At 35.2% G+C, this 26,647-nt stretch overlaps 1 protein-coding gene across 4 annotated transcripts in view; it reads right to left on the minus strand.

Moving 5' to 3' along the window:
* Positions 1-26,647, minus strand: part of LOC129895169 (serine/threonine-protein kinase ATM) — a 73,225-nt gene that overhangs the window by 19,691 nt on the left and 26,887 nt on the right. For all 4 annotated transcript variants that reach the window (XM_055970840.1, XM_055970839.1, XM_055970841.1 and 1 more), the window contains 14 exons: positions 26,551-26,597; positions 23,395-23,587; positions 23,073-23,261; positions 21,256-21,327; positions 20,857-20,926; positions 17,247-17,364; positions 17,031-17,154; positions 13,845-13,985; positions 13,569-13,682; positions 10,643-10,690; positions 10,431-10,535; positions 10,212-10,298; positions 4,834-5,127; positions 1,968-2,077 (listed from right to left, as the gene is read on the minus strand). In XM_055970840.1, coding sequence (XP_055826815.1) covers positions 1,968-2,077; positions 4,834-5,127; positions 10,212-10,298; positions 10,431-10,535; positions 10,643-10,690; positions 13,569-13,682; positions 13,845-13,985; positions 17,031-17,154; positions 17,247-17,364; positions 20,857-20,926; positions 21,256-21,327; positions 23,073-23,261; positions 23,395-23,587; positions 26,551-26,597 — 1,712 coding nt within the window. The remainder of the gene's footprint in view (positions 1-1,967; positions 2,078-4,833; positions 5,128-10,211; positions 10,299-10,430; positions 10,536-10,642; positions 10,691-13,568; positions 13,683-13,844; positions 13,986-17,030; positions 17,155-17,246; positions 17,365-20,856; positions 20,927-21,255; positions 21,328-23,072; positions 23,262-23,394; positions 23,588-26,550; positions 26,598-26,647) is intronic.

A 26,647-nucleotide genomic window follows, 5' to 3' on the forward strand; every position in this document is an offset into this window, starting at 1 on the left:
CCTCCTCAAGCAAGTGCATAAAAGTCATATGTACGTCGCTTGTTACAAATGCAATTAATACAAGGACCAATAAGGAGCTTGGTGAGATATCTGCAAGTTGATCACTCGACTTCACAAAATTGACAATTAATTTCAATGTACTTAGTCTTCTCATGAAATACTGGATTTAATGTATAATTGTCAGTCAATCTCAATGTGCTTGGTCTTCTCATGAAATACTGGATTTGATGCATAGTGTCCATAAAACACAAAGTGGTAAATTCCTAAATTGCATTGTTGAACTTCCTAAACCAAGCTTGAGAAGACTGTTTCAGATGACTATAGAGTGACTTACAAAATCGACGTACAAGGCTACCAGACTCCCCCTAAGCAACAAAATTAGGTGGTTGCTCCATATAGACTTCTTCCTTGAGATCATCATGGAGAAAAATATTCTTAATGTTCAACTGATTAAAAGGCCAATCACAACAACCATAGATAGAGAAAGGAACATATGTTATTTTAGGCACGGGAGAGAAAACATCACTCTAATCCAGCCCTAATATCTGAGTATATCTTTTTTTTGGCAAAAGTAATCATAAAACTGGCCGGAACATGCTCATGCGCCGGATTATTAGATTTGATGGTTGAAAGTGGCCATAATCTGAGAAATAAAATTATATGGGTAGGTTCGGAATGATGGCACAACCCTATTGAGAAAGAGACATATGAATATGGTTGGACTGACAGCATTACCCTACTGAAAAAAGAATTATATGAGTAAGGTCGGAATGATGACACGACCCTACGCAAATCAAATTTGAGGAGTCACTGGAAAGATGCATGGAACTATGCAAATCAAATTTGAGGAGCCACCGAAAAGACACGGTTCTATTCAACTCAGGTATGAGAAAGTAGTTCGAAAAAAGTCATGGTACTACGCAAATTAAATATGAGAAGTAGTCCAAAGAGATGCATAGTGCTACGCAAATCGAATATAAAAAAGTAGTCTCCGCACGTGGTCCCCTATTCGTATCATCCGGATGAAGTGATAGGAGGTGATTCGGAATAACAAAATCGGAAGCAGACGTACCGAAAAGATGACACAATGCTACACAAATCAGATAAAAGAAAGCAGTCACCGCAAATATGACAAGGTGCTACACAAATTAAATATGAAAAAGTACTCACCAGAAAAATGACACTGTACTACACAAATTAGATATAAGAAAGTAGTCACCGTAAAGATGGCATGGTGCTACACAAACACTGATGGATATGGGGTTGACACAAACAACCTAGAAAGTCACCGAAAATTGACGCACAGTGACTTGTCTGACTGAGTTTTCTTTTCCTGAATATGGGGTTCATGTATATATCATTGGTCCTACTTTTGTTAACATAACCAATGGCCAGACGGGCAGCATATATGGGTCATAGCCGTTCGTCGGCAGCGGAAGCTTTTTTTTATTTTCAACCAAGATCGTAGAAGCTCTGATACCATGTGAGAAATATTGAAAAAAAATATTATTGAATTGTGTCTCTATATTATTACACAAAGACCCTATTTATAGACACTACAATACAATCATTTACTAAGTAGGATACTATTTACTATTTCTATTCCTACTACCATTCCTATTCCTATTCCTATTCTAACTAGGATTATATATACCTATTTCTATTCTCACATACACTATTTATTTTCTTTGCTGCTTTTTCATTTGAATGGTACAGTTAGTTTCAATATCGCCCTTTTGTATACAAGGTACAGGGTGTAATCCAGATGTACGCTCCCTGCACCACAATCAAATGAATAAAGCAGACTCCATGCATCAACTAGCTTCAGGAGTACCCAGAAAATTGTCCAAATAAAATCCCAGCAACTTAGTAATAGTTCCTTTTTCCATTATGTATTTTCTTGCTCAAAGTTGATGACATGGCAAATACCAATTTAGAACTTCATTAAATGAAACACCTGATCATACCTGTGGAGATTTTCATTGAAATGGTCACCTCCATGCTGAATTGAGAGGACATTAGATTCACCATAAAGTAGTGAGAAATCCCAATTTCCAGAACGCCAAGCAGCTTCATACTACAAATAAAAGAAGCAACACTTTATGAGGAACCAATCTATAACATGAAGCAGGTAAAGAAAGTCGGTAGAAGCAGTGGAGTAGACATGTTTCTGTCCACAGAGTACAGCATGCAGCTGCAGACAGGGAAGGAATGACGAAAGATTCTATCAGCTTGGTCATGGAAAACTCTTTTTCAGCTTGAGTATTTGAGCCATCTCATGTATGGCACTGAATAAGTAGACTGTATACAGGCAACAAGCTGATATTTTAAAGAAACTTTTTAAGTTTGGTCACTAGTATCACGGTTATGCACACCAATGGGGCACTATTACCTAAGCTTATAAGCCACCAGACAGACGGGAGACAGCATTCTTATATTATTAAAACAATAAAATTGGTTATTGCTAGCACACTATTGTACACCAATGGGGCACTATTTCCAAGCTTCTATCCATTCTTCTTCATGGAATAAGTAGAGTTTTATAGAAGATACAATTAAAGTCCTTGTCCAAAAAAGGGAACTTCATCATCATCATATATTACTAAAAGTGGGAAGCTCCAATTTTCAAAGTTAGATTATTATTTTACCCCTATACTAGATAAAAAAAATTTATAAAACATCTAATTAATTAATTATTAAATAGTAATCAAATTATTATACTATTATACTAACTAATAATCATCATATTTTACTAAATGTTAATCCATACTGCACATTCATAATATGTATTAATTTTTGGCATATTTGCTATTCTTGATTGTAACTACTAGATTAACTTTTCCTGGGAGTTGAAATGTTAAAGTTAATCCATATATCTCCACGTTCATAATATGCATTTATTTTAGGCATTTGACATTAATGTAATTACTAGATTAGCTTCTTATATTATTGAATATATAATGTTACGTGATAATATCCTCTAGGCATGAGTTGTGATGAAACTTAACGGTCATTACTTTGATGACTTTTCTACTCCTTAATTAACATATCAACCATCAAGTAAATAAATAAAGTAGCTCTTCATAAATTATAACATTGATAAAATTAATGATAGCTAATCTATTCCTTATAACATGACTATAGAAGTCTAAAAGTTGTCATGAATAATTAATAAAAGATTATCCCTACTAATAAATGGGTTAATCAAGCTATAAAAAGGCTGTAAAGGATTTCTTTCCCTTCAAACCTCTTCCTCTCCATCTTTATGTGTTCACAGAGAATTTTTACGATCCAGATTAATGACTTTAAATTGTTCAATAAGTTTTGTGGGCACATTCTAATGATTTTAGCCTTTATATAGAAATTGTTCACTAACTTTTTCTATATGAAATTTTCATATTTCTTTGTTTGATTACACTTTTGATCTGTCTAAAGATATTATACTTATTTAGGACTATTACACAACTCATATGATGCTATTTTTTGTTCTATCTCACGTATAGAGTATGTATATCTGGTGAAGGGTACGAATATAGTCGTGACAATTTACTCATTGTATTCTCTTCTTGTAAGAGTGTAAGAAGTTAAATAAAACATTAATTTATTTTCAAAGCACATAATTTTTATGTCTCATGATCGATGAATTTTTAGAAGTATTTTACTATTCTGGCGTATAATGTTTTAATTTTATCATTCAAATATTCTCTTTGTACTTTGGTATGTTATTTCTACTTTATGTAAAGAGAGCACTAATGTATTTTTAAAAAAAATCATGAATGAGAAAGTAATTGTTATATCTTGTAAGTTTATTTTTATATAATGGTAATTATCCGTACATAACACGGATTTGCTCAACCCTTTCAAATTCTTTTGTATATTTAAAAAATTAAAATGCCAAAAATATATATTCTTGTAATAAGCAATTAAATTAGATTTTTAATTATATTAGCACCATATTTCATATATTAAACACACTCATTAGAAATAACATTATAAAAAAGGTTAAATCAAATATAAACTACCAATAATGTTGATGTACCTATTAAAATAATAAAGTTCTCTCCAATCAATCTTAAGTGCTTGTTGTCACTCTTATTAAAATTTGTTTGTAATTGTCGCATTCTATTACTCATTACATGTATGTTTTCATAAAATCTTATCGTGCTAACGAGTTTATACAAATTTATATGGGACACACGTGCAACGCACGTGTTCAGAAACTAGTAGTTAGTATGAAAAAACAAAACCTTCAATACACATTATTCAGCCAAATCTTTACGAGGAACATTGATCAAGGCATCACAAAAGATTATAGATAATATTATTGCTTTACACTAGGGGTAGCAAAATCAAACCCAACTCATCCCATTTATTAGCTCAACCCATTTCAACCCGACCTATTTCAACCCACTAAAAATTTGGTTAATATGTAACCCAAATTGAATCATGAAAAATTTTGTCAAAATATTTTTAAAAAACTTTTTTTTTAATTTGATATGTTATACATAGCCATAATAAAGAAAAAAATAATTTTCTTAGGTAATAAAAAAATTTAAAAGAAAAAATAAAACAATTAAACTTAGTAAAAATTGGGTTGGGTTGTGTTGAGTCATGACCCGTTCTATAACTCATTACTTGACCCATTTTGACCCAAGCAAATTTGGGTTGGGTTGGGTCTTGACCCATTATGACCCGCCCAAATTTGACCCAACTTGCCCAATTGCCACCCCTACTTTACACCTTCGTGTCATTTACCTGTAATGCCCCTCTATTCCAAAAATTGTGTCTACTTTCCTTATTGGTTAGCAGAAAAAGAAAAGATAAGAAGCAAACCTGTAGCTCAGTAAACTCTGGATCATGTTGAAACCTTCCCTTTTGAGAGGTCAATCCTTGGCAGTACACATCCAAAAGATGAGTGCAACCAATTTGCTGCAAGGATCTAATAAGGCCCTTATATGGTTTCTTTTCGATCATCTGGTCTACTACAGAACCAGATGAATGAAGAAAATTTTCAGGAGAATAACTGCTTCCTTGAGCCACCGGATCAGATCTAATTTGTAAATCATAGTACTCAAGAGCCTTACTCCAATTTCCTTCATGTTCAAATGTGATAATTTGAGAGGTCAACTGCAAAGACCAGAATTGAAAGCAACGGAGAAAGAGTTGGTCACAAATGGTAAATTTAAAAATTCAACAATTCTTTGGGTAATGGCATAAGAAAAAGAGTAGAGAAATATGACAGACTTCCCAAAGTAAGGCCTAAACTAGTGTTTAGGTTGTGAACATTTTGCATAAAAAAAGAAAATCATTATTATTACTCTTCATCTTATATTAATGTCCTACTGTTAATTGAGTGCCAACTTGATGGGCATGAGCGCTGTACATGGTAGTAACAGAAAATGATTTTAAAAAAAATATTACTCCGACCAAAATGTTCAACAAAAGAAGACAGTATATAAGAACAAGTTGGAAATATCCAAAGCACAGGGACTAAGTTGCACGGACTCTTCACTTCCGATGCCGCACCCGTGTCGGATTCTCCGAAAATACACTACTTTTGGAGAATCCAACATGCACCCACTGACACTTTTGAAGAGTCTGAGCAACATAGCACAGGGAAAGACTGTTTCATTTTTTTTTTTTGATAAGGTAATTTTATTGAGTGAAACAGCATCAAGAGAGTATTTGTAGTTATATCCAAAAGTATCAACCTAACTGTAGTTCTTCACAGGGTGTGCAATGAGTTGAAGTAGTAAAACATGGCTCCGATATCATTTGAAACAGCCATGCTGTTCCAAAAAAAAGTAAAAGAATACTTTTTAACATAAAACAGTGTAGAATCCCTTTTGTCTTCAAGATCTCTGGAGTTTCTTTTTCTGCATATTACCCATCAGACTGCTGCATGTATGGAGCTCTATATTTGGGGAAAGCTTTCGAGATCCCAGCCCTACTCCAGCCATTTTGAGAGAAAGCATGTGGCAAAGTTTTCTTATCATAGAGTTTTTACTTTATTCACCTTCTATTAATATTCATTAATGAAAAGAATAATCGCATAGACTTTTAGGCTTTTTAAGATTTCTATGCTAATAACCACAATATAATTATGATAATTTAAAACAGTTACAGATATACGTGATATTCCAGGAAAGAGAGTACATCTTCTATTTTTTAGAACAATCAACAGTGTGTCAAACTAAAATTAGTTGAGACCAGCTATATGGATCACTCGTGCTGTCAGCTCATTTATAAGAAAAAAGAGTCTGGCAAGTTATTGAAAGGTTGAAAAGAATTTAGAAATCTTTTTAATGGGATACAACGGAAGGGAGGAGAAAGTTTCACTTAGTGAAATGGAGAGTCATCACTTCTCCGAAGGAGTGGCGAGGACTCGGGGTGAAAGATCTTAAGGTCATAACAAACTTTGTTTGGGAAGCGGATATGGATTTGGGGTGGAGGAGAATACGCCATGGAGGAGGGTGGTAGTGGAAAAATATGGTAGCATGGAGAAAGGATGGATGACTAGAAACATCATAGCACCCTTTGGATGTGAATTTTGGAGGAGTATTATGAAAGGGTGGGAAGACTTAAATGGACATCTTTCTTTCAAGGTTGGGGATGAAAGCAGAATTATTTTTGGGGGGGCATGTGGTATAGGGAGAACGAGTTGAGGGAGATTTTTCCTAACATATATAGAATATCATGCCAAAGAGAGATGACAATCCGACAAATTTGAAGGTCATCACACGAGAGGGAAGTTCATTAGGACACGGTGAAGGAGGCGCTGCATAGATGGGCTTTCAAGAGGGGAAATAGAAATACAAGGGTATGAGATATTGCATTTTAGCAATTATGTGGATTATTTGGAAGGAGCGAAATAGGAGAGCATTTGAAGGGGTAGAATAGCTTTTGTATAATAGACTTTGGTTTCTAGCTTCTTTTTGGTGAACTCATAGGTTCTCATTTGTATAGAAGATTGGGTCTCTTTCGTTGAGCAGGTTCTCAACTTTTTGGTATACGACTTGTAGATGGGGTTTTCTCCAATTGTGAATAAAATTATTTACCTTATCAAAAAAAAATTGTATTTCTCTAACAATTCACTCAGTTCTGTATATGTATCATTATACATGACAATATTATGTGCAAGCAAATTGCTCATTCTTTGACAATATTAAATTAAAAATATTGTGATATAATAATACTTTTTATATAGTTTACAAATATGTACATTTCATCTAAAAACCTTAAGGAATGATATTTGAATTGTTACCGAGGTAACATAAGTTGAATGCTATATAATCTACTTTTATAAAATTAATAATAATCACATAAGTTGAATGTTATATAGTCTACTTTTATAAAATATAATTACATTAGCTCAATAAGTTTGCTTATCAAAAGTTACATTACACAAGACCTTACCATTATCTTTATGGGGCAGAGAGGTTGTTTCTAATAGACCCTCGGGCCACGTCTAGAGAAAATCTAACAATAACAATAACAATAACAATAATAATAACAATAATAATAAGGGACCGATAGGTGCTCCAGACTAGTACCCTGCTCTACCACTGGGAGGAAAGAAAACGCTCGACTACCTACGAACCATCTACCTTAATTGTCGACCTACATGCTCTCTTATCTAAAATCATGTACTCAGTGAGCTAAGGATGTGTCATGTTCTGTATAACCACCTCTCTCCAATTCTTGTTCAGTCCGCCTCTACCTCTCCTCAAACCTATCAGTGCCAACCTCTCGTACCTCCCCACTAGGCATCTGTGCTCCTCCTTTTCATATGACCGAACCATCACAGCTTTATTTTTTCCATCTTCTCCTCCACGGAGGCTACTCCCACCATGCCCCGTATATACTAGTTCATAATCCATCTAAGCACTCCACCACGGATGTGAACCTCCATTCAATCTAAGCATAATTCTCTCCTAGTATCCCCAAACATCCATCTAAGCATCTTTCTCATCTCTACTACCTCCATCTTCTGAACGTGCAAGTTCTTGATTGGCTAACACTCCACCCCGTATAATATAATCAGTCTAACAACCACTCTATAGAACTCACCCTTAAGTTTCAATGACACATTCTTATCACATAGGACACCGGATGCGAGCCGCCGTTCATCTAATACAATGTGTGACGTCCTCGTCGATCTCTCAATTTCCTTGGATTATAACTTTGAAGAATTCAAATCAATAAAAGTTTTAACCGTGAACTTAAATGAAACATATCAATAAATTAATTTTGTTGTCTTCTTTGTACAACAAAAGTCAATTTCTTGTTTAGATTTCCAAGAAACTACATTAAAACAATGTAAATCTCATACATAAACCTAAAAGCACGTTAGCTCATTCAGATTTTTCAAGATCTGTATTGGAACACTTCTACGCTTCTTACGTAAAAAATTTATCCGATATCAACGTAAATAATTCCATTATTGTTATCAAATAAACTAGCTTTCTAAACTTTAATCTGATCTGTCAATTCTGGCAAACGGCAAGTATAAACTTGATATTAAGGTTAGGACATTTTTAATGTTCAAGAAATATTACAAATCACTGTGAAGTCCTAACTTTGATGAACTTTATTCTTAAATTAATTATTATCATTATTTAGGAAATAAATTCAGATAAACTTCTTTTTTCGTAGTAAGCCATTTAGCTATGAGATGCTTTGAGGAATTTGGTCTACTTTCCCTTCATTCCTGTTTTTATGTTCTGTCACACCCTCAATACGTTTCTTACAACTGATTAATGTACAAGGTAAATGGGAATGTGAAAAAAACATTTTTTTCTCGATGTGAAATACTAAATTAGATAGAATAGATGGCTGGATATATCTTTTTATTCATAATCAAAACTAACACACAAAAGACCAAAACACTATATTATTGCCACTTCAAGCAGAGGTGTACTTAGAAAAGATTAAAAAGCTTTGGGAAAACTATTTTCATTTTTAACTGTTGAAAGAAAAATCCGTATATACTTCAATCTTATAGAGGATCAGTTAGAAGAATATCACGATTCAGTCCAAGAACACTTGAATGTGCAAATGTAGAATTCCTAGTAAAAACGTAGTATCTTCTCAGATTGCTGAAGGAAGTTCAAAGGGTTTATGAAAGGAAATAATGTAATCTTGATGTAAAAGAAAGCCAAGTATCACGAAAACAGTGCAAAAAAGCAAGAAAGTTCAGGGGGTTTGACACGAAAAGAGAGTGATGAAGGTCCATTGGGGCTTTGAGCGAAAAGCACAAATAAAGCGTGGGCTTTAATGAAAAAAGGTCCAAGACTAATAATTTATAAGCATGAATGACAAATAGATGAACAAAGAAATTGAAAAATAATTATGATAAAGTGAAATATCAATTGTTTAGTGTTGTCTCTTCAGAAGAGGTTCATTGGCAAGGAAAAGTATGTCGTGGAACCTTGTTGATGATGACACTGAAGCGCACACTAAGCGAGGCAAAGCGCTTAACACGTTTTGAACCTCGCTTTACGGAAACACTGAAGCGCATACTAAGCGAGGCGAAGCGCTTTACACATTTTGAACCTCGCTTTAGGGCTTAAGCGCACCTTTGATAACACTGGGTGAAGTGCACACTTCGTTGAAACAAAGTGCACAATTTACGAAATTTTAAAACATTAGAATTTACTGTTACCTTCTCAAAAATAAGATATAAAATAAGAATTTGGAAATACAATAATCAAATAGCAATTAACAAACTAATTTCAGCATCTAATATACAAAAATGTCAATAATGATCCAACTTCTCAAAGTTGACTCAAGAACTGTCCGTCACACTCTGTGCGTCATTGTTTGAAACAAAAACCTCCCTGAAGCGCATGGCTTCATTCATGAAGCTATGACCCTTCATTTCACAAGACTTCATCGCTTAAAGCAATGGCTTTTAAGAACACCGATTTCCATAATGTAATTTAGGAAGCAATAATCCACCACTCACCACACATTAGTATTCTTTCACAGTTTTATTTACTACTGTTTTTCCCAAGTCTACCTCATACCTTTTTTCTCCCTCCTTTCCTTTTTGGTTATTATTTACCACAAGAGGCTAGCACAGAAGTAATAAATTCAGGAGCCATGGCTAAGATTAACCATAGAAGGCAAGAGACGATTACAAAATGAGAGGTCTGAGTAGATAATAAAAATGTAATAAACAGCAGAGATTGGCGTTTACGTGAACTGACCTTGTGGGATTGGATGATTCCATAGAGGCTGTCTGGTTCATTTATTTGTGTCACTGCAGATAAAAGTATTTCAATGTGTTGCGGCAGCTGCAACATCAGAGAAAGTATTAGTTGTAACTCACAATCTCAACATGAGAGAAATCTGGGGAGTGCTAACACAACGGAAACCCTAACAAATGATAACTTCATATAAACAATAAAATGCATGTTGTAACTCACAATCTCAACATGAGAGAAATCTGGGGTGCCCAATGTCAGGGAATTGAAATTCTCTTCACACCAGTGTTCCACGTAAAGAACAGCAGTAAAGTAAGCACCAGAAGTCTGTCATTGAATGCAATGGCATTGAAAAGACAGAGAGAGATTAAAGGTTAGAACATCAAAGAGAAAAGGGAAATGGAAGAGCCTAAAAAAAAAAGTTTGGCACTCACAATTGCAGACCTTGCAACAGCGAGATAATCCACAGGAATCCAATAAACCTAGAAAAACATCAGGAAACGGAGAAGGCATGAGTCAGTAATCTTAAGTAGAGAACTTGGGTCATAAACATATTCTCTCAGTAATTCAATCTAACTTCCAGAACACTAGAGATCAAGAGAGAAGAAATCAAATTTGGAATTCTCAAAAAATCTAGCTTACAACACTTAGAAATGTGAATATGTTTAACATATCCTCTGACTGAAATTATATAATGTTTAGTGCCAATAAGTGTAAGATTTAGGGTTAATCTTTAGACACTATAGATAAGCTTATTTTAGGTCGAAGTTGGTCACGAGTCTCTTTAGATTTGTATAAATTTGTATGCTAGTGCCAATAAGTGTAAGATTTTGAAATCTCTAATCCATCTTGGAATGATTAAGGCCTAAATGAAGAAAAATTGACATAAGAAGATTCGTATAGCAGTCCCAACTATATTGAGTTTGAGGTGCCGCGCATTTAGGTTTAATGGTAAGGGGTCATCATCTACCAAGTTATGAACTATGCCTCAACTGGCTCATGAGAATTTCTCAATTATCAAAAAAAAAACTATTTAAAATGGAGGTATAAATGTAATAAACATAATGGTAGGAATTGCCTATGGACTTGGAAATTCCTGACCCCTTATCAATTCAAAGGGTTAATTCCTCCGAGTTGCACAAAAGACTTAAAAACCTTTTAAAAGATACTGTGACTATCCCATGTCTCCAGAATCTTCCAGGTGAAATAGTTCAGTGTAAGTATCTCCAGGTTTCCAATGGGCTCCGATCATGAGTTCTTGAGAGTGTTAGCCACCAATTCTTGCACTGCCCCATCACAATTGATATTTGGAACTTTTTCTTCTCTCTATATGACCTTTCCTGGAGTATGTCTGGGTTGATCAAGGAGTCCTACATCAGCTGGATCTCTTGGAGAGTTGACAAAGCCATCAAGAAAGTCTGGAGGACGATCCCAGCAATCATTTTTTGGGTTATCTGGAATGAAAGATAGCACAGATGCTTTGATGGAATTTCAACTCCTACCCACTCTCTAAAGACTAAATGTTTAGTTAAATCTGTTAAGTTGGAATTGTTTTTCACCCATCAATAGTGTTGACATGTTTTGGGATTTTGTTAGCTCCATAGCTTTAGCTTAGGCTACTTCTATTAGTGCTGAAATGATTTTGTTGCCCTTCTGGTCACACCTTTTGAAATTTGGCATCTTCCTGATGCCCATTCAATGATAATCATTAACCTTATCAATAACTAGCACCAAACCCTTTAAACTAGACAATCCAGGTGATCCTGGCTTTCATAAAATTGGCACAAAAGCTAGTTAAAAACTAAGCTTAACTGCTTAAGTTCCTAAATTAGAATGTGAAAGTTGACCGGGTATAATGATGGGAAAGGAGTAATATAAGGCCTAACGACAGACCACAAAACTTAAGATTAACTAGTCACACAAGCATAAAAGCAGCAGATATAAAAGAACTGAAGATTTAACAGTTGAACATAACATTTTGAGTATCACTTTTCCTAACATGTACAAATTTTCACGCCAAAAAGAAGATGTCAGTCCATCACATACGGAGGCTACAAGGTGGAGAAGTGCATTGGGATTTGAGATTTAGGAGGAATTTGCATGACTGGGAAATCGCATAGTTCTACAGTTTGACGGAGTTGCTCCACAAACAAAATATTTCACAGTTTAGCCATTATTTTTGAAGGTGGGGGGAGGGGAATAATGTTATTTTCCTAGCTAAGTCTTATTATGAGAAGCTACTGAGTAGAAGGGAGATAGCCTTTCCTTTTCTCGGTATGAACTCCAAGGGTACCCAAAAAGGTGCGTTTCTTTACCTGGCTAGCTAAGAGAAAAACTACATGTGTTATTTGGTGTTTCATGTGAAAAAGCTCGGGAGAAGATGTGGATCACCTCCTTTTACATTGTCAGATTGCAGCTCAAATGTGGTGCGAAGTATTGGGATGGTTTGACATTCAATAGGTGATGTCAAGCACAGTTAATGCTGGGATGTTTAGCTGGACTTTCAGAAGATGGAAAAGAAGATTCAGGGCATGGAATGTTGCTCCACTTGCACTTATGTGAACCATTTATAGAGAGAGAAATAGGAGAGTTCGATGGAATAGAGAAAAACTTTGTAAATTTAAGGAGTAGCCGCCTCTTCTTGTTTGTTGTTTTTTGCTGCACCCACGAAATCCATTTAAGCATAGAAGATTGGGTGTCTTTCATAGAGAGTCAACTATTTTTTTTGAGGTTTCTCTACTTTTCAGTATATGCCTTGTATATGGGTATTTATGCCCTTCATTAATAAGATTTTATTACCTAATAAAAAACTGTTGAACGTTAATCAGAAACCGCATGGTCTCACCACTAAACGAGAACATTTAAAAAAAGAAAACAAATAAAATTGCATCCCGTTTGGACATGAATTTTTTTCCTATTTTTCAACAGAAAAAAGTTCAAACCAACATCTGGTTACACATTGGAGTGATTTTCTGGAAAGGAATTGGAAAGGAATTCGAAGATGAATTTCAAGTTTGAAAAGGCCAATTTTCAAGTGAAATTTTTTTCCACTCACAAAACTTCCACTTTTTTCAAGTTAAATGCATGTCCAAACATAACTTTAACTTCCAAATACTCTTTTTTAACCTCTTTCAAATACTATCACATTTCTTATGTCTAAACGCTTACTTGGTCTGTGAGCAGCCAAACAATAAAGAACAGGAAATACTAGTTTATGACGGTATTCAACTGCACTACAACATAATAGAGATCAGAAACACTATAAATGATAATCAAATACACCGCAGAGTCAACAACTACGTTTTATGTCCAGGATGAAGGAGTTGTTTCTAAAGAAGAATACATGCCAGATTAATTTACCTTTTCCCATGATAATGTGGACAGTGATACTACAGATGAAGTAATTGTCTGATGCTTTGCCTTCAGAGGCGTGGTGCGCGTCTTTGATCCATAGCTAGAAGGCCTTCCATATTGCTGAAAATATTAGCAGATATTACTGATATCATCTCAATTGAGTGAGTTTAATTTCCTTTATTAAGAAAATCAACAGAGAAAACTAAACAACAAATTTGGCAAATTAGTGTATTAGGTATCTTTCTACGAAGAAGTATTAGTGAATTTGCATATCATGTAAACCTTTGAATTTTCTCGCATAGAGGAATTAGAGGATGTGCCTCTTTCCATCACGTGACACAATCGAAGCTCATTAAGGACATCTAAGATAACTTGAATTGATTTGGTCAACTTATTTTCCTCAGTAAGAATGTTCGCTTGCACCTACATACAAAAGGAAAGAATATTGATAATTTTATTCTCAATAAGAAGATGAAATAATATAACTACTGGAACAGATATCCACACGCATGTTTCAAAATGTTTTGTCCATACAGCTACAGATTGGTTCACCAAAAAAGGTACTTATTACAATGTTTAACAAAAACATAACCAGTGTAGATTTCCACAAGTAGAGTTTGGAGTTTGGGGAGGGTTGACGCTACCCCTACTCCACCCTTGTGGGGTATATTGTAGAGAGGTTGTTACGAATAAACCCACGGCTCAAAAGCAAAGCTTTAAAAACCGGATTGTAAGAATAATATGACAACAAAATAGCAACATACAAAGCAAAATGCAACAGGTAGTAATACACAATAAAGAATAAGCGACTACTAAATAGCCCCCACATAAAGTGCAACAACGCTCGGCTACTTACTAGACTTCTACTCTAATCCTCGACCTCTTCTCAGTAAGTTGAAGTTGTGTCATGTCTAGTCTAATCACTTCCCCAGTTCTTTATCGGCCTACCACTACCTCCTTGATCTCCTGTGACAACCAACCTCTTACACCTCCTTACTAAGGCATCCATGCACCTCCTCTTCACATGCCCAAATCATCTCAACCAGGCTACCCTCATCTCATCCGCCACTGATGCCACTCCTAACTTGCCCCTTGTAAAACTTCGTAAATTTGTTCTTAATCATATCTCTTCTAGTATTCTCACACATCCATCTGAGCATCCTCATCTCCATTGTCTTCATTTTCTGAATGTAGGCGTTCTTGACTGGCCAATATACTACCCCATACAACAATGCTAGCCTAACCACCAATTTTAGAACCTACCTTTAAGCCTTAGCAACACATTTTTATCACAAAGTATCCCAGAGGCGAGCCTCTGTTTCATCAGTCCCGCTCTAATACGGTAAGCGATAGCATCATCAATCTCCCAGTCTCCTAGAATTATTGATCTAAGATACTTGAAACTTCCTCTCTTAGGTGCCTCAATCTTAACTTCCACATCCGCCTCATGTGTTACATCATTGAACTTGCACTCTAGGTACTCTATTTTAGTCCTGCTTAACTTGAAACCTTTAGACCTCTAGGTCCTGTCTCAAAACCTTCAGCCTACTGTTAACTCCAACGCATGTATAGTTAATCAATACTATCTCATCTGCAAATAACATGCACCACATCACCTCATCTTGACTATGTCGTGTCAATTCGTCCATCACTAAGGCAAATAGGAACGAGCTAAGGGTTGACCCATAGTACAACCTCATCACAACCAGGAAGTGTTTTGAGTCATCTCCCATTATTTTAAGGGAAAAAACACTTGCACCCAAAAAGGAAAATTATTTACAAGCAGCTACCTCCTTACTTTAATACCCTCCATGTTATTAACTGTTAATTTGTGTTTACTGCTTGATACCATCGTGATGGTATCAAAGAGAACACTACTCGGTTACTTCTTGATACCATTAGATTATATATATAACAGACACGTTTCAGTGAAAATGTTACTTAATTAATGTTTGATACCATCAAAGTATACAGATACTATCAGAGTATATAGATACCATCAGAGTGTGTGTATATATATATACTCCGATGGTATCAAGCATGAAGAAGCAACGATTCAATAAATAGAACAAGGGGGCAGGCAGGTAAATAGTTTAAGTATACCTACACATTTATCTCAGCATCATTATCTCCACAACTTACATTTTCTGAATGTGAGAGTTCTTGACTAACCAACACTCCACTCCACTCCATACAATACAACCGGTCTAACCACCGCTCCGTAGAACTTGCCTTAAGTTTTGGTGGCACATTCTTAACACACGGGACTATAGATGAGAGTCTCTATTTCATCCACCCTGCACTTGTACAATGTGTGACACCATCATCAATCTCTCCATTTCCATTATCAAGCCTCACTTACACGAAGCCTAAAGCGTTACATCATTAAACTTGCATTTCAAGTAGTTTGTCTTGGTTCTACTCAACCTGAACTCTTTAGACTCCAAGGTTTGCCTCCAAACCTCCAACTTAGTGTTAACTCTACCTCGGGTCTTGTCAATCAAAACTATTCATCTGTAAATAACAAACAGCATGGCACCTCTAATTGAATATGTTGCGTCAATTTTTTCCATCACCAAGGCAAATAAAGCAGGCTAAGAGTTGACCCCTAGTACAACCCCATCACAACTGGGAAGTGCTCTGAGCCTCCTCATTGCCCCTACTCAGACCTTGGCTCCGTCCTACATATCCTTGATCTCTCAAATGTGTGTCGTAGGTACACCTTTAGCATCAGAGCATCTCCATAGAAACTCCTTATAGACTTTTTCATAAGTCTTTTCTAGGTCAATGAACACCATGTGTATGTCCTTCTTCCTCTCCATGTACTGTTCACCAGTCTCCTTAAAAGATAAATGGATTTTGTAGTTGAGCGTCCCGACATAAATTTGAACTGGTTCACAAAAATACTCATGCCTCTCCTCACTCTCATCTCCACCACCCTCTCTCAAACTCATTTAATCAAATAGATTGGGTTATATCAATAGAAGTGTAAAACAAGGTCATATACAGATATTTTTGATTCTTTAACCAATCTAGGATAATGTAGGAAAATAATAGAAAAGGAGACTTTGCAAGAACAAAGTAAGAAGAGGACCATCGCAAGAATCCTATGCATACATATTGAACAAGGAGGTTCGCATACTCTGGTAAGTTTCATGACAAATTAAACCCAGTCTGACCTGCTAATTACTTTAATAAGAGAGACTGTACACGATAACATAGGACCTATTCATGCTAATCAGTCAAGAAGTTAGATGGCTTAGGAACCAAAATGAATAGAATAACCATTGAGCAACATATACCTAAAGGTATATCATTGCAAAAGTTTCTCTATGTTTGACTGAAAAGAAGTAATGCATTTGCTTTTGTTTATATGCTCATGCTACATCACAAGATGGTGAAAGTTGTTGAGATAAGTGGAACCCAAGGATAATAAAGATGGAAAAACTAACAAAATGTAACACTAACCTGTGAGGAGATTAGCTGACAAAGATCAACATCCACGTCTTTTCTACTCGATAAATTGACCATCACATGGGGGAACAAGAGTTCTGCAACTTCAGATTTCACCAACACAATATCTTGACACAATCTGAAAGGACCATGGGCTTTACTACTACAGATTAAACAAAAGGAAGAAGTCGATAGTCCTAATAAGGGATAGAAGTTCTGGGAAGAAATTACCTCAGGATCTTATCATCACAATATCCAATCAGAGCACAAACAAGAGGACAAATCCATGTCTCAAATGTTTTTCCATCAGTCTTCCATATAGCAGAATTCTTTAGGGAAAGTGCCTCAGCTGCAAGGATATTAAGCAAGGAGATAAATGAAAAGATGGCAACTGATGTAGCCTTTTGTTAATTTAAGTAACAAAATATCATCTAGTTAATGCTTTAGTTGAGCACAAAATCAACAGAACACCTGTCAGTGTAATACTGAACATATAGAACATCTATGTCTTCAGACATTTAGATTAGTCCTGGTAGAACAACTCTTACAGTTATCCAAAGAAACTTCCACTAGCAGAGACTCATTGTTAGCACCATTTTCCGCAAGCATCTAGCTTCTCTTTAAAGCCAAGGGTACCCCATATTTCCTATTGGACTATTGGAGGGCCTATGCTTCAAAATGCACTAGATTGAAACACTAAGCCTGCTAACTCAATTTTCCCTCCTTCAGTCGTGAAGTCATGAGAGGCAAGGTCCTGAGGTTCCTCAGAGTAACCCCGGGTAGGAAACAATGCAATATAGGGGCAAAACCTACGTTTCTGGATCCCTCAAGATTTTGTCTTTGCAATGGCACATATTTTTTATTTTTCAAGTATAGTATTTGAATGAAACACAGGGGAAAGAAAGTAAATGCTGGATGAGACAGCAAGGAACTGGTGAATGGTGATAACTTTGAGGTGACAGCGGTTGCTTCTGACCAATTAACTATAATAGCCAAATCTTCTCCTTCTTGGTTATACCTCTTGTATGGCCAACATGGCCTGAAATATTTATCTGACCAAAAAAAAAATCTAGTAGCCAGTCCACATGGTATAACCTCATAATTGAAGAGAGGATACAGGACCAAATACTCAGAGAAGATACTTTGTTTTACATGAAACCACAATGTCATCTAAAGGATAGTGTGACATATGTGCCGAAAAAACCCTATTTTTAGCCATGAAACCTATTATCACCTAAAAAATAATTAGAACAACCTTGCTGGAAAGATCTAGTGCACTTGGAATGTATGAAATACTCATTTAGAGAAAACTTAAATGTTATTCCAAAGACAAGCGGGACATCGACTATAAAGGAAGCGCTGATAATTTTGCATAAGAACCTATTGCACGTAAAACGCAAGGAAAACAATTGTTTTAAAGGATGAAGAACTCTTTGTATATTCCATTCTATTGAGACGTCTTTCCTATTATCTCAATGTATCATCATCATTAAGAGGGAAGTAATTGATGGAACTTGTCTTGTATTTTCATTACTGGCTGTTGAATCAATTGTCCTCCCTATTGTTGAATACTAAAAGCATTACGCGAAATAACTCTTGTAACTCGTAGATTCAAGAGCTTACGGCAAGGAATTTCATTCGAAAGAATAGGTTAATACACAACAAATTGAGGAAAGACATTAAAATAACAGATTTTGCATCCATAGAACTATAGAAGTATATACGATACCCAGAAAAAAGCTAAAAAACTTCACCGCATTTGTTGATATACCTGTTTCATAATCCCAACAGTACTAAACTTATGTCCATCATCTTTTGGGAAAGAAACTTTCTTTTAAAAAAATGTAAGTGATGAATATAAAAACGAGTGTCAGTGGAGACTAAACTCGAGGATGACAATGCTGGAATAACTATCAATTCCAGAGCAAAAGAGGACGGTGTGCTTCTTTGGAGTCCGGAGATAAAAGGGTGACTTTTTTTGCTAAATTTCCAAAAGGATGATTAATTTTAAGATGAAACCAAAAAGGAAAAAACGCATCTTACCATGCTACTTGTCCTTTGTCAGTTGAGGGACGTTAGTCAACTGTTAAAGGTGATGTGACTTACAAGTCGCATGACAGCCTGCGACTTACCTTTAAGTCGTAGGCCCTACACATCTTCCCACCCCCACCCCCTATACCATCCCCACCCCGTTGCCCACCCCCAATCGAAAACCTTTTTTATAAATTAGGTTTTACATTTTTTTATAAATTTGTATAATTATATTTTAGCTTATATGAAGTTTGTTTCTTTTAGATAAATTAAATGGGCTCGGTTATTTATACATGTTTTCACTTATAAATTATGTATTTGATAATTAAATTAAATTATTACGTAATAATTTAAAATAGAAAAATACCTAATTATTCTTTTAATAATTATATTTGATTAATTAAAATTATTTAATTTTATTAGTGTTATAATTATTTTTAAAAACTTTGCAGTATTGAATTTAACACACCGCAAATAATTCAGTGCCTAGAGGAAGGCACATGCCTCAAAGCGATTTACATGTCGCATGGGGCAACACTGCACAACTTTGAAATTTTGTAACTTTTGCAGTGTTGATTTGATTCATCATTTACAGAGTTTTCTAAAAAAAAATTAAATATAATAAATTATTTATAATAATTAGTTTATTATAAATATATAAATAACTTATTATAAATATAATAAATAAATTACTATAACCAAATTACCAAATTATTATAAACATAATTAAAAAAATTATTAGAAGTGAAAACATATATAAATAACTGAACCCATCTAATTAATCTAAAAGAAACAAACTTCATATAAGCTAAAACATAATTATCCAAATATATAAAAAAAATGTAAAACCTAATTTATAAAAAAGGTTTTGGGTTTTTTTTTTGGGGGGGGGGGCGCTGGGGGTAGGAAATGGCGTGGGGAGTGAGGGGGCACGACTTAAAGGTAAGTCACATCCTGCCATGCGACTTACCCTTAACAGTTGACTAGCGTCCATCAACTGATAAAGGGAAAGTCGCATGGCAGGATGCATTTTTGCCCTTTTGGTTCATCTTGAAATTAATCACCCTTTTGAAATTTTTGCAAAAAAATGTTAACCTTTCGGCTCCGGACTCTGCTTCTTTGTACGGTTAGCTACTAGAGGGGTGAAAGGTTGTATGCATGAGCTGGTGTTTTCTATGTAAGGAGGCGGGTAAGGATGTGGACCATATTTTGTTACATTGCAAATTAGCCACAAGGTTATGGGAGGATATCTTTAGATGGTCTGGCATTTCTTGGGCAATGACAAGATCAGTGAAAGAGTTGATGTTCAACTGGAAGAATAGAGCTAGGAGAAGAAGTGGGTCATTTGGAAGGAGAGAAATAGGACATTTTTTGAAGGGGTGTGGAGATAAGCTTTGCTCATTTGAGGAGTAGTATCCAATCCCTTATTATTTTTTCTTTTCGTGCACTCATGTAGTTCCTGTTTGTATAGAGGATTGGGTGTCTATTGGAAAAAACCATATTTTGTACGTTTCTCCTTTTTTTGGTATACCTCTGGTATACAGCCAAGTTGACCTTGTTATTAATTTTCTGAAATGAAAAAAATAATAAGGGCAAACTTGGCAATGAAATCTTTTACCTGATCAAAAAAAAAAAATGACCTAGAAGAAGTAACAACAAAAGCAATTTCGAACTTCTAGACGAGCATGAGAAAACGTTTTCCTCTCTTTATTCAACAGTTATACAGTAACATTCAGTACAAACAAAAGAAAGCACGAGGCATATAAGATGGCAAACATAAAATAAACTTAATGACTAAACTGAATCCTACCGTTAAGCTTCCTTTCTAGATCAGCCAGGAGTTTCTGAACCAGGTTGACATTGACACCTTTGGAATGAACCTACAAACACACAAAGTGCAGCTTAACTGCCAATATTGGGAAACAAATGAGTAATTCAAAAAAAAACAGATAATTGTTTAAATTAGTATTATCAAACTGTTTGAACCTTTTTTGACACAATTATAAAACTAACATTATTGAATGTCTAGCAAAATAAAAGGCATAAAATTAAATCCAAGATGCATTCCAAGAGAAAAGGCTGCTGACTTAAATTTTTTGTTAATTAAGTGTTCCATCAAATTTCTGCAGATGTTTAGGTTAGAATCAATCAGATACATGGTTTAACAAACAGCAAGAATTATAACAGTTAACAGTAGATTTTCAGCTACCTCAATAAGGGATCTCTGATAAGAATCAAAGGATAGCAAAGCCCTCTGACCATTTTCAGTTGAAAGTATCCCCTGCTTGAACAAACTAGCTTTAGAGAAAAAAACAGAATTGCAAGATCTTTCGAGCTTTATCCTCAGAAAACCATGACTATTCGAGAAACTATACAGTTATTGCACAGAATTGTTGAGAATGGCACAAAGAAAAAACCATTTAAAGAATGGAAGTGAGAAGATGTAGACACAGGTTTTACAATATATGAGCTCCCAAGATCAAATGGCTAGTTAGCTACAACTGTAGTAAAGAAGAATCTTTTTTTTTTTTTGAGAAATAGTAAAGAAGAATCTTCAATTAAGCACCTTCAATGCTTTAATTAATCAAAGACACTTTGCTCTTGGTACTCTCTAACAAGTTAACTGCATCAGGCCTCCTACTAACACACTCAACTAGAGTTAAAAAAGCACCAATTTTAAGAGCTCAAAACTGACCTGCACCTCATGAACTTGGATTCACTCATCAATGTGAAAACAGCAATAAAAGTACCAAGCTTTTATACCAAGATCCTCGTGTAACATCTTAACCCCTTGTTATGAATATTTGCATCCCAGTCCATGATTTGAGACTTCCCATACATTTAACTACCATTTCAGGAATTATGGGGATGATTCGGGCTGGGACCCAAGGGGCTCGAGTGATTTTTGGGCAGGAAAACTACATTTTGGACAGTACAGATCCTTTATTTTTTCTTGGTACTTGGTGCTTCGTGATCGTGAGGCATTGGGTCGGGACCGCGCAAGCCTAAGCTGCAAAGCATCGCGGTTGCATGAATAAGCGATGAGATCGCGCAGGATTTGCTTTTTTATTCCGCACTGTATGGGTTCTAGATTTGCTTCGATATGATACTCTATTTAACTGCTTTAAGATATATTCTAATCTCTTATATCATGTTTTGATTGAAATGCATTTGGGTTCACCTAATGGGTATGCAAATTGGGTCGTGACAGAATGATCTTGATCTTATTAAATATGGAAAAGGCCTCGTTCTCAGAAATGAATATCACAGTGTAAGATTTTACAAGAGCAACACTTGAAATAAGTATTTCAAAGGTTTCAGGGGGTATGAAACATCAGAGTACATGGACAACGCTAATCTCCTAACAAAGATGATGGGACATAAGCACAACACTGGAGACTGTACATATAACCAATGATGCCTAAGGAATCAATCAGAAGGATCTAAGGAACAGGAACTTGTCCTTAGAGGGTAATGAACATCATGAAAGAGTCATAAGATCCCTGCAACAACACAGATATTCTGTTCACTTCATTTGGACAGACTCGTCGAGTTCAAGCATTAATACATCAGCTAAAAAAGTAGCTACAGGACTCATGAGACAACCATATAGCATTTATCTGACCAAGGAGGAGCTGTGAAACTTGATAACCTAACACTTTATCCAACTCTCTGTAATCATTTAGAATCTTTTCTTTTCCTTTTGTTCATCCATTCTCTTCTATCCGAGCATTCCCTTTTTCTCTCTTTTTTTTTTTGGCTCCCAGGTCGGGAGGCAGGGTGTTTCGATTGGTTGGTCGCTTGGCACGTAAGTTCAGGTAAGTAGATATAAAGCCCAAGTTTGAACCTCCTTAGTGATCAGCCTTATTAACAAGTACAATAGAGATAAGCGATATTAATCCAAAATTCATGCATTAAAACAAACTTAAATGATGAAATCTTTTGAATAACAGTGCCGAATGGAAATATGGGGTTTGGTAGAGATGCTTGAAATAATATTACACAATTTATCATATGTTGACTCACCCGCAAAGCTTGAGATGCTATGTCAATTATCTTTACAGAGTCATCCATCAAATATTTCTTTAAAAGCCTCATAATTGCCACCAGAAGTTCATCCGATATGCACGTACCAAGGTGGAAGTTATGATCAGGTAGAGATTTAGACTCTATAGGAAGATGGAACACAACGCCATGGGGATCGCCAATACCAACCTGCACTTGCAGTTAAGAAATCAGACGACAGAGATACACGAAGAAACAAAAAAGAAAATAAACAGCCAAGATAAATAAATGAAATAATAGAAAAAGGTACAACTCAATAGCATAGCAAAACTAAAAATAATACCCGAGATATAAAATCAGACACCAGCGCACCAAAATTGCCAGCACCATTCAAACTACATATGTGCACCAGATTCCAGACTGTATGAACAATTTCATGGTCAGAATCCAAATATGCATCTTCAAAAATGTTCTCCTCATTCTTTTGTGCTGGGTGAGCTTCATCTTCAAACAATTTCTTGTGTAATGCTTTTAAACTGCCACAGAAGGGGAACAAATCTTAACTGCAAAAGTCACTTGCAACAGAGCAAAATAGATAGCATTGGAAGAAATCTGAAGCAGATTGGTAAACTCATCTATGACTTCAGCCTAGTTGTGAGGATAGTAAATTAGAAAATATTGAGAAAAGGACATTTAACTGTACCAGAAAGAATGCTCAAAGAACGATCAACTATCAAAAAAACACAATCATCAAATCATACATTTAAAGAGTACAGTTATCAAACCAAACTTCTTAGGAGTAAAAAGTGCATTGCAAGGGGATAGAGAGAGTTCATAATTTTCTTAATTACCACACAAAATCAAGAAAGTTTTTTCCTTTATTAGAGCTATACATAAATATCAAATACAATAAGTATTAATTTTAACTTTTTTTCAAAGCTTCTCACGGGTCAATTTGAATTATATATTTAGCCTAACTTTAGATGGACTGTATTTGAACGGTCAAAGAGGCTGAATTAATAAATTGGCGGGTAATAACCCGTTATAATATAGGCGAGTTGGGTGAATCATATTTTAATGTGCTAATTGTGCCACCCCTAATTGAAATGATTATTACTAGAAGCTTAATTACGTGAAAACAGGAAAGAAATTAAAATTCTTCCCTAAAATTGTGATTTTAGATTTAAATTTTGTTTTCCACCTGTTTTATTATCTTTTTTTGTCAACTTTGATCTATTTTTTTTCGTTAGTCCAGCGTTCTATATAGGACACTAGATATGAAGGTTATTTTTTCTTCCTTTCTTTGTAAATTTTCACTCCAGCTTATTATCTTTAACATGACTTGAATTTTCTTTTAAAATTTGGAGTTAAGTTAATTGCTTACAGCCAAAAAATGAATAATGGTGTGGGGCCTAAGTGGTGGATAAAATAAAAGGCTTAACTAACATTTCAATTGTGTGTGAATAAATATTAGGGTGCAATAACTATTGGCCTGTGATAGTAGACACGCTCTATAAATAGTGATCAACCACCTTACTGTTTAGCGAAGACCTTGTGAGAAAAATAGGAGAAAAATATTTTTGAATTGTGTAAGAACAATATTACACAAAGACCCTATTTATAGACACTATAAAACAATCATTTTCCAAGTAGAATACTATAAACTATTCATATTTCTATTCCTATTCTAAGTAGGATACTATAATTTATTCCTATTTTTATTCTTATTCTAAGTAGGATTGTGTACACCTATTCCTATTCTAACACTCCCCCTCAAGCTGGTGCATACAAATCATATGTACCTAGCTTGTTACAAATATAATTAATACGAGGACCGATGAGGGACTTGGTGAAGATATCTGTAAGTTGGTCACTTGACTTCACAAACTTTGTAATAATATCTCTTGAGAGTATCTTTTCTCTGATTTACTGACAATCAATCTCAATATGCTTAGTCCTCTCATGAAACACTGGATTTGATGCGATATGTCGATAAAACACAGAGTGATAAATTCCTGAATTGCAATGTTGAACTTCCCAAACTAAGCTTGAGAAGACTGTTTTAGACCATAGATTGACTTGAGAAGACTGCTTCAGACCATAGAGTGACTTACACAATCGACATACAAAGGCTACCAGACTTCCCCTGAGCAACAAAATTAGGTGGTTGCTCCATATAAACTTCTTTCTAGAGATCACCGTGGAGAAAAACATTCTTAATGCCCAACTGATTAAAAGGTCAACGGAGAACGACAGTTATAGATAGAAAAAGGCGGACATTTACTATTTTAGCCACGAGAGAGAAAATATCACTGTAATTTAGTCCAAATATCTGAGTATGCCTTCTTTTTTTTTTGAGAAAGTAAATCAGAAACAGAAAGAAAACACTACAGGAAAACTCAGATCTCTCAAAAACAATGAAATGGTCACTGAAAAATGCTCGAAATCTGGTATAAAATATATGGAACATCTCGAAATCAAAGAGATGAGTAGATCTTAAACAAGAAAGTCACCGTAAAACTGGCCAGAACATGCTCATGCCCTAGATTGTTAGATTTGATGGTTGAAAATGGTCACAATCTAAGAAATAAACTATATGGATAGGGTCAGAATGATGGTATGACCCTACTGAGAAAGAGAATGATATGGGTAGGGTCGGAATGATGGCACAATCCTATTGGAAAACAGAAATTATATGGGTAGGGTTGGAATGTTGGCACGACCCTACACAAATAAGAAAGTAGTCACAGGAAAGATGGCACGGTGCTACGCAAATCAGATATGAAAAAGTAGTCACCGGAAAGATAGCACGGTGCTACACAAATCGAATATGAGAAAGTAGTCCGAAAAAATGCACGGTACTATGCAAATTAAATATGAAAAAGTAATCACTGAAAAGATGCAAGGTGCTGCGCAAATTTATTCCTATTCTAATTAGGATTGTGTACACCTATTCCTATTCTAACAGACCTAAATACTTAAAACAAATCAATCAAAAACACAGTAATCAAATCAAACTTTCAAAGAATACAATTATCAAACAAAACTTCTAAGGAGTAAAAGGTACTTCGCAAGGGGATCAGTGAGGATTCATACAGCCAACTCCAACTTGTTTGGAATTGAGACACTATTAATATTGTTGTAAGGGGAGAGAGTGTGGCTGTGGGTGTTCCCCTCTATATTTTGGCAAGAATCAATACAGCATAGGGACTATCTCTGACTTGGGACACTGAAAACGCACTGAAGCTTTTATCAATAGTAAAGATACATTGATATACCCCATTGAAGTTCACTTCTTACTTCTTAATTTAAAACTAACAAGTAATAGTTCTTTATTAGCAAGTGATCGACTCTCTATTCACAGACTTCACATGTACAGGAAAAAAGAACACAGAACTCAAATTTAGTCCACATAACCAAATCATGCTTAGAAGGATCACAATTGATGAGACAAGAACAGAAACAATATGAAAAGTAGAGGCTGTAAAAGGACAATTACCTCCAGAGAAGTAATCTTGGCGGAAGGTAACGAGAACGTTTCCCTAACTGAAACAGCCAAATTTGATAAATAAAACTAAGCATGTGATTAACAAAAT

The sequence above is a fragment of the Solanum dulcamara genome, chromosome 7 (assembly GCF_947179165.1).
Source record: "Solanum dulcamara chromosome 7, daSolDulc1.2, whole genome shotgun sequence".
NCBI classification, from domain to species: Eukaryota; Viridiplantae; Streptophyta; class Magnoliopsida; order Solanales; family Solanaceae; genus Solanum; species Solanum dulcamara.